This window comes from Aphelocoma coerulescens, unplaced genomic scaffold (assembly GCF_041296385.1).
Source record: "Aphelocoma coerulescens isolate FSJ_1873_10779 unplaced genomic scaffold, UR_Acoe_1.0 HiC_scaffold_143, whole genome shotgun sequence".
Lineage (NCBI taxonomy): Eukaryota > Metazoa > Chordata > Aves > Passeriformes > Corvidae > Aphelocoma > Aphelocoma coerulescens.
The window spans coordinates 459550-468947 of record NW_027183494.1 but is presented as its reverse complement, the minus strand read 5'-3'; the positions used below and the strand labels follow the sequence as shown (position 1 = coordinate 468947).

The 9398-nt window shown below is 63.9% G+C and overlaps 1 protein-coding gene across 1 annotated transcript; it reads right to left on the bottom strand.

The window, feature by feature from the left end:
* Nucleotides 1-1196: 1196 nt before the first annotated feature.
* LOC138100815 (ephrin-B3-like) lies at nucleotides 1197-9154 on the bottom strand. The gene is given in 7 exon segments (XM_068998677.1): nucleotides 1197-1270; nucleotides 1938-2105; nucleotides 2213-2251; nucleotides 2335-2427; nucleotides 2831-2991; nucleotides 2993-3100; nucleotides 9057-9154. Coding segments are annotated over 7 exon segments (741 nt in total).
* Nucleotides 9155-9398: the final 244 nt, after the last annotated feature.

Genomic DNA, 9398 nt, shown 5'->3' with positions numbered 1-9398 from the left:
AAAAACAGGGGCTAAAAATGAGTGTTTTTAACTTTAGGAGAAGGATTGGACCCTAAACTTGAGCCTCGAGCCAAAAGTGAGGCTTTCGACCCTAAAAAGGGGCTTTAGGCACCAAAAACGGGGTCTGAAATACTAAAAATGAAATTTTTTTGTCCCAAAAATGAGGTTTTAACCCTCAAAACGAAGCTTTGGTCCTAAACCGGCGGCTTTTGGCCCGAAAATTCGGGCTCGAACCCTCAAACTGCGCATTCCTACCCAAAAAGAGAAGGAAAATGAACCCTAAAAATGTGGGGTTTAACCCCAAAATGGGAATTTGGGTCCTACGAGTGAAGAGGCTGCAAAACGGCCCTCAAAAATGCCATTTCAGGCCCCGAAATTCCGATTTTTGGGGCCCAAACGAGGGATTTCAAGCCCCAAACCGGAGGTTTGCTCATTAAAAGGGGGGTTCAGGCCTCCAGAAGGAGGGAAAACGCAGCTTCGGAGCGGAAATTGAAGTTTTTAACCCCAGAAACGTGGGTTTGGACCCTGAAAGGGGGCTTTGAACCCCAAAAAATGCAGGTTTTGGTTCAAAAATGGGGATTTTTGGTGCCTTAGAATTGAAACTTTGGCGGATAAAAGTTAAACGCGGAGCTTCGAAGGCGTCGCAGGAATTGCGGATTTCACCCCAAAACGGGGCTTTTTCTCGAATGAAGGCTCGGGGGGGTCCAAAAAGAGGCATCGGGGCGCTAAAAATGACTTTTTTTCCCCCCAAAAATGAGGATTTGGGACCCTAAAATCGACCCTAAAATCAAGGCTCGGGCCTGGAGAATTCGGCCCCCAAAACCAAGGGGTTGGAGCCCAAAATGAGGAGGCCGGGAAGGGGAAATTCCGGCTTTTTTGGGGGGAAAAAAGAGGATTTTGGGGCTTTAAAGGGGGGGGGTGACAGGAGTGACACCTGGCACGTGACCCCTCCCCTCCCCCCACCTCCAGCCCCTCCCCCACTTCCGGGAAGGGAGGGGGCGCACCAGCAGCCGGCAGGGGGCGCCACACCCAGGTCTCCAAGGCAACGCCCTCCAGGGGGCGCCAAACACCCCCCTCCCCCAAGCCCCGCCCACCCCGCGTTTGATTGACAGGAAGGGGGCGGAGCCTTTGCACACAACGCTCTAATCAGCAGCGGGAGCACGCGCAGGCCACGCCCACCCCCCCCCGCGCGGGCGTCACGCAGGAAGTCCCGCCTCCCCCGTCGCCGTGACGTCACTTCCGGCACGTCGGGACGGCGGCCACCATGTTGCTGTGAGAGGGGGGGGAAAAAAGCCCCCGCCCCCTTTGCCTTTTGGGGGCGTGGCCAAAGAGCTCCACCACGCCCCCCAGGGGTGGGCGGGGCTTATGGGTGGCCAATGGGAGCGCAGCAATTCCGAGCCCCGCCCCTTTTCCCGGGGGTGACGCCTCAAAGCCGCTGAAGCTCCGCCCCCCCTGGTGAGACCACGCCCACCCCGGAGGCCACGCCCACCAAACAGGCCACGCCCCTCCCACGTGCCGGGACACGTGGCTCAGGCCACGCCCCTTGGGAGGGCCCCGCCCCCTCCGGGCCACGCCCCCCGGCCAAGCCCCACCCCTTGCTGAGGCCCCGCCCACCGGCTCCCGGCGTTCTCCCCCCCCTCCCCCCCCCCCGCGGATTCATTTTGGGGCAAATTCCTCCCTTTTTTGGGCTCCTTCACCCGCTTCGCCCCGAGGGGGGCGGGGCTTCAGGGCGGGGCGTGTCCTTCTGGGGTTTTTTTTTTGGGGGGGGGGGGTTCTCCCCTTTTTTTTGGGGTCCCGCCCCTCCCCCCCCCCTCCCCACCCCATCCTCATACCTTGTAGTAGGCGGGGGGGAGGGGCGGCGGGGGGGAGGGGCAGCTCGCGCAGGGGGTGGGCGGGGCCGTGGGGGCGGGGCCGGGCTCCCCCCGCCCCTCCCCCACCCCGCGGGGTTTTGGGGGGTCTCCGGGGGCGCCGCCGCCACCACCACAGGGCCCCCCCCGCCCCCACCAGCGCCAGCAGCGCCGCCCCTCCCCCCGCGCCCCCCAGCACCGCCCCCCCCCGCGCGGGGGGCGGGCCCGGCCCGGGCGGGCTCGTCTGATTGGCTGAGTCTGGGTGGGGGGGGGAGGGGATGGCGGAGGGGGGGTCAGGGGGGAGGGCTCAGGTGGGCAAAGCCCCCCCCCCCCCTCCCCCCCTTGCCCCTCCCCCCCACCTTTACCTGTCCCGTCCTGGTCCAGCGGCGGCTCCGCGCCGGGGCCTGGGGGGGGGGGGGGAGGGGAGGGTGAGGGGTGGGGTGGGGGAGGGGTGGGGGCGGGGTGGGGGAGGGGAGGGGTCACTCACGCTGTCCCACGCGCAGGGTGACCCTCATGGCCCGGGTCAGGCAGGCCCCGCCCTGGCGATTCTCCAGCCCCTCGGGGGTCCCGTCCGAGGTGGCTGCGGAAGGGGGGGGGGGGGAAGGAGGGGGCCGTGACGTCATTCGGTGACGTCATCGCCTCCCCCGTGACGTCAGGGCTTCCCCATGACACCCCCCGCCGCGTCAGGCGCCGATGCCGTCACAGTGACGTCACTCCCGTCCTATCCCGCTGTCGCCTCCCCACGGCATCACCCCGCTGCCGATGACATCACCACCGCGGTGACGTCACGCCGAAACGCCCTCATGACGTCACCAGGGACCACCCGCGACGACAACACCCACCCCCAACCCCCCCCCCCCCCCCCATTTCCACCTCCCCACCCCCATCACCCCCCATCCCCCCCCCCCCGGCCCCTCTCCCCCCCCCATGACGTCACCGCCCTCCCCGCCCCGCCCCCCGGCGGCGCTGACGTCACGGCTCACTGATGATGTAATAGTCGTGCTGGCGGCGGAACTCGTGTCCCCAGAGGTTGGGGCTGAACTCCTGGAACTTGATGGTGAAGCGCACGTCGCGCTGGGGGCGGTCGCAGGTGAGCAGCAGGGTGGGGGCGGGGGGCACCTGGCAGCGCCGCGCCTGCGCCCCCCCCCACCAGGTACAGCTTGTAGTACTCGTAGGCCGCGCCCCCCGGGCACACCAGGTCCAGGCGGTCGCCGATCTGAGGGTACAGCACGTAGCCACCGGCCGCCAGGAAACTGCCAGGGGGGTGACGGTGTCACGGGGTGTGTGTGACAGTGGGGGTGTGTGTGTGTGACACTGGGTGTGTGTGTGTGTGTGACACTGGGGGGGGTGTGTGTGTGTGACACTGTGTGTGTGTGTGACACTGGGTGTGTGTGACACTGGGTGTGTGTGACACTGGGTGCGTGACACTGTGTGTGTGTGTGTGTGACATTGTGTGTGTGTGAAACTGTGTGTGTGTGTGTGACACTGTGTGTGTGACTGTGTGACACTGGGTGTGTGTGTGACATTGTGTGTGTGTGAAACTGTGTGTGTGTGTGACACTGTGTGCGTGACACTGGGTGTGTGACACTGAGGGTACAGCACGTAGCCACCGGCCGCCAGGAAACTGCCAGGGGGGTGACGGTGTCACGGGGTGTGTGTGACAGTGGGGGTGTGTGTGTGTGTGACACTGGGGGGGTGTGTGACACTGGGTGTGTGACACTGGGTGTGTGTGTGTGTGTGTGACAGTGTGTGTGTGTGTGACACTGGGTGTGTGTGACACTGTGTGTGTGTGACACTGGGTGTGTGTGACACGGGGTGTGTGACACTGGGTGTGTGTGACACTGGGTGTGTGACACTGAGGGTACAGCACGTAGCCACCGGCCGCCAGGAAACTGCGAGGGGTGTGACGGTGTGTGACACTGTGTGTGTGTGTGTGTGACACTGTGTGTGTGTGTGACAGTGTGTGTGTGTGACAGTGTGTGTGTGTGTGTGACACTGGGTGTGTGTGTGACACTGGGTGTGTGACACTGTGTGTGTGTGTGACACTGGGTGTGTGTGTGACACTGGGTGTGTGACACTGTGTGTGTGTGACACTGTGTGTGTGTGACACTGTGTGTGTGACACTGTGTGTGTGTGTGTGTGACAGTGTGTGTGTGACACTGTGTGTGTGTGTGTGACAGTGTGTGTGTGTGTGACACTGGGTGTGTGACACTGTGTCTGTGTGTGACACTGTGTGTGTGACACTGTGTGTGTGACACTGTGTGTGTGTGTGACACTGTGTGTGTGTGACACTGTGTGTGTGTGTGACACTGTGTGTGTGTGACACTGGGTGTGTGTGTGTGTGACACTGGGTGTGTGACACTGGGTGTGTGTGACACTGTGTGTGACTGTGTGTGTGTGACACTGGGTGTGTGTGTGACACTGGGTGTGTGACACTGAGGGTACAGCACGTAGCCACCGGCCGCCAGGAAACTGCGAGGGGTGTGACGGTGTGTGACACTGTGTGTGTGTGTGTGTGACAGTGTGTGTGTGTGACAGTGTGTGTGTGTGTGTGACAGTGTGTGTGTGTGTGTGTGTGACACTGGGTGTGTGACACTGGGTGTGTGTGACACTGTGTGTGTGTGTGTGTGACAGTGTGTGTGTGTGTGACACTGTGTGTGTGACACTGTGTGTGTGTGACACTGTGTGTGTGTGTGACAGTGTGTGTGTGACACTGTGTGTGTGTGTGTGACACTGGGTGTGTGTGTGACACTGGGTGTGTGACACTGTGTGTGTGTGTGACACTGTGTGTGTGTGTGACAGTGTGTGTGTGTGTGTGACACTGGGTGTGTGTGTGTGTGTGACACTGGGTGTGTGTGTGTGACACTGGGTGTGTGACACTGTGTGTGTGTGACACGGTGTGTGTGTGACACGGTGTGTGTGTGACACTGTGTGTGTGTGACACTGTGTGTGTGACACTGTGTGTGTGTGTGTGTGACAGTGTGTGTGTGACACTGTGTGTGTGTGTGTGTGACACTGTGTGTGTGTGTGTGACAGTGTGTGTGTGTGTGACACTGGGTGTGTGACACTGTGTGTGTGTGTGACACTGTGTGTGTGTGACACTGGGTGTGTGTGTGACAGTGTGTGTGTGTGACACTGGGTGTGTGTGTGTGACAGTGTGTCTGTGTGTGACACTGTGTGTGTGACACTGTGTGTGTGTGTGACACTGTGTGTGTGTGACACTGGGTGTGTGTGTGACAGTGTGTGTGTGTGTGTGACACTGGGTGTGTGACACTGTGTGTGTGACACTGCGTGTGTGTGTGTGACACACAGGGATGTGTGACACTGTGTGTGTGTGTGTGACACACGGGGATGTGTGACACTGTGTGTGTGACTGTGTGTGTGACACTGTGTGTGTGTGTGTGTGACACACGGGGATGTGTGACACTGTCCCAGGCTGGGTGACACAGCGGGGGTGACACAGTGACGCGTCGACACAGCAGGGACGTGTGACACCATCACCACGACAGGAGTGACACCGTGTGACACCGCAGGAGGGTGACACAGTACCAGACTTGGGGACACGGTGACACCCCCGTCAGGCACCCCGGCTCCCCCCCGCGGGGTTGGGCAGCCGTTGTTGTCACCGTGGCAACGGCGCCGCTGCGCCTCCCCCACCCGCTCTGTGGGGGGCCGGGGGGGGGGGGAGGGGACGCAGCAGGGGGGACCCGGGGCCAGGGGCACCCAAGGGGGGGAGAGCGTCTGGCTGTGGCTGTCACCGTGTGATTGTCACCCTGTGATTGCCACCGTGTGCCTGTCACCAGGTGATTGTCACCCTGTGGCTGTCACCGTGTGATTGTCACCCTGTGATTGTCACTGTGTGCCTGTCACCAGGTGATTGTCACCATGTGCCTGTCACTCTGTGGTTGTGGCTGTGACCCTGTGATTGTCACCCTGTGATTGTCACTCTGTGATTGTCACCGTGTGGCTCTGGCTGTCACCCTGTGATTGTCACCCTGCGATTGTCACTCTGCGATTGTCACTGTGTGCCTGTCACCATGTGATTGTCACCATGTGGCTGTCACCGTGTGATTGTCACCGTGTGATTGTCACCCTGTGATTGTCACCATGTGGCTGTCACCGTGTGGCTGTCACCGTGTGATTGTCACCCTGTGATTGTCACCCTGTGATTGTCACCGTGTGGCTCTGGCTGTCACCCTGCAATTGTCACCCTGTGATTGTCACCCTGTGATTGTCACCGTGTGGCTGTCACCATCACACACCCCGGGTGTCACCCAGTGCCGCCTCCCCGTGACGGTGCCACAGCCGCTCAGTGTGTCACCCACCCCCGCCGTGTCACCCTCACTGTGACAGCGTCACGCTCAGTGTCACACACAGCCATGCTGTTACAGTGTCACCCTCATGGTGTCACCCGGTGTCACCCACAGTGTCACCCACACAGCCACGGTGTCACGGTGTCACCCTCACGGTGTCACCCTCACTGTGTCACCCACAGTGTCACCCACACAGCCACGGTGTCACAGTGTCACCCACACAGCCGCGGTGTCACGGTGTCACCCTCACAGTGTCACCCTCACGGTGTCACCCACAGAGCCATGGTGTCATGGTGTCACCCACAGTGTCACCCACACAGCTGCCGTGTCACAGTGCCACCCTCACGGTGTCACCCTCATGGTGTCACCCACAGTGTCACCCACACAGCCACAGTGTCACTGTGTCACCTTCACGGTGTCACCCGGTGTCACCCACAGTGTCACCCACACAGCTGCAGTGTCACAGTGTCACCCTCACGGTGTCACCCTCATGGTGTCACCCACAGTGTCACCCACACGGTGTCACCCACAGTGTCACCCACAGAGCCACGGTGTCACAGTGCCACCCTCACGGTGTCACCCACAGTGTCACCCACACAGCCGCGGTGTCACGGTGTCACCCTCACAGTGTCACCCTCACGGTGTCACCCACAGAGCCATGGTGTCATGGTGTCACCCACAGTGTCACCCACACAGCTGCAGTGTCACAGTGCCACCCTCACGGTGTCACCCGGTGTCACCCACAGTGTCCCACACACAGCCACAGTGTCACCCTCACGGTGTCACCCACAGTGTCACCCACACAGCCACAGTGTCACTGTGTCACCCTCACGGTGTCACCCGGTGTCACCCACAGTGTCACCCACACAGCCATGGTGTGATGGTGTCACCCTCACGGTGTCACCCACACAGCTGCAGTGTCACTGTGTCACCCTCACGGTGTCACCCTCATGGTGTCACCCACAGTGTCACCCACACAGCCGCGGTGTCACGGTGTCACCCTCACAGTGTCACCCTCACGGTGTCACCCACAGTGTCACCCACAGAGCCATGGTGTCATGGTGTCACCCACAGTGTCACCCACACAGCTGCAGTGTCACGGTGTCACCCTCACGGTGTCACCCACAGTGTCCCACACACAGCCACAGTGTCACCCTCACGGTGTCACCTACAGTGTCACCCACACAGCCACGGTGTCACTGTGTCACCCTCACGGTGTCACCTGGTGTTACCCACAGTGTCACCCACACAGCCGTGGTGTCACGGTGTCACCCACAGTGTCACCCACACAGCCACAGTGTCACTGTGTCACCCTCACGGTGTCACCCGGTGTCACCCACAGTGTCCCACACACAGCCACGGTGTCACCCTCACGGTGTCACCCAGTGTCACACACGGCTCTGTCGTGTCACCCCTGCAGTGTCACCTCTCAGAGTGTCACCCGCTGTCACCCCTCCTCCCGGTGTCCCTCCCCCCACGTGTCACCCCCACCCTCCCGGTGTCACCCACACACCAACAGCGTCAGCGTCACACCCGGTGTCACCCACACACCAACAGCGTCACACCCGGTGTCACACACGCACGCACCGGTGTCACCCCCGTGTCCCCATCCCCCAGTGTGGCCCGGGGGGGGGGGTGACAACACCCCCAACACCCCCCAAGACCCCCTCAGAGCCCCCCCCGACTCCCTCCAGACCCCCCCAAAAGCCCCCCCGGACCCCCCCAAACCCCCGGGGTCCCCCCGGGTCCCCTCTGCCCCCAGGACCCCCCCCCACCCTCTCAAGACTCCCCCGACCCCCCCCCTCCCCTCAGCCCCCCCTGAACCCCCCAGACCCCCCCAGATCCCTCAAGACCCCCCCAGAACCCCCCAGATCCCTCAAGACCCCCCCCCAGAACTCCCCAATCCCCTCGAGACCCCCGGTTCCTCAAGACCCCCCAGACCCCCCCGTCAGACCCCCCAACCCCCTCAGCCCCCCAAGACCCCCCACTCCCTCCCAACCCCCCGGACCCCCAAAATCCCTTCCCCTCCAGACCCCCCCAACCCCTCCCCCACACCCCCTGCTCCCCCAAGCCCTGCGAACCCCCAAATCCCCTCAAGACCCCCCGAGACCCCCTCAGCCCCCTGGGTCCCCCCAAGACCCCCCGCTCCCTCCCAACCCCCCGGACCCCCAACTCCCCTTCTCCCCCAGACACCCCCCAACCCCCCTCAGCCCCCCCAGACCCCCCACTCCCCCCAACCCCCTCGACCCCCTGCTCCCCCCCAGCCCTGCGAACCCCCAAATTTCCTCAAGACCCCCTCAATCCCCTCCCCCCCCAACTCCCCTTCTCCCCCAGACCCTCCCCCCGACCCCCTCAGCCCCCCCAAGACCCCCCGCTCCTCCCCAACTCTCCTTCTCCCGCAGAACCCCTGCTCCCCCCAGCGCCCCCAACCCCCTCAGCCCCCCCAAGACCCCCCACTCCCCCCCAACCCCTCCAAGACCCCCCAGAACCCCGCTCCCCCAACCCCCCCACTCCCCCCCAACCCCCTCAGCCCCCCCAAGACCCCCCACTCCCCCCCAACCGCCTCAGCCCCCAAGACCCCCGGCTCCCCCCAGCCCCTCCAAGAACCCCCAGACCCCCCGCTCCCCTCAGCCCCCCAAGACCCCCCACTCCCCCCGACCCCCTCAGGCCCCCCACTCCTCCCCAACTCCTCTTCTCCCCCAGACCCCCCGCTCCCCCCCAACCCCCTCAGCCCCCCCAAGACCCCCGGCTCTCCCCAGTCCCCCCAAGACTCCCCCAAGACCCCCCGCTTTCCCCCAACCCCCTAAGCCCCCCCAAGACCCCCCGCTCCCCCCAGCCCCCCCAGCCCCCCTCAGCCCCCCCACTCCCCCCTCCCCGGCCCCCCCCCCGCGCTCACCGCCGGTTCCCCGTGTGCCAGACCACCGGCTCCAGGCTCAGCCCCGCGGCCCCCGCGCCCAGCACGGCCACGAGCAGCGCCGCCGCCCTTCCCGCCATCGCCCCCCAGCCCCCGGGGGCTGCAGACCCCGGCCCCGGCCCCGGGCAGCGGCGGGACCCCCGCCCGCACTCCCGGCCCCGACCCCCGGCCCGGCCCGGACTCGAACCCGGGTCCCCGCGGGGCCGCCCCGGCTGCGACCGCGACGGCTGCGGGGGGGGGGGGCGGGGCTTGGGAGGGGCGTGGCCACGGAGGGGGGCGTGGCTTGGAGAGGAGGGGGCGTGGTCACCGGTGGGTGGGGTGGTC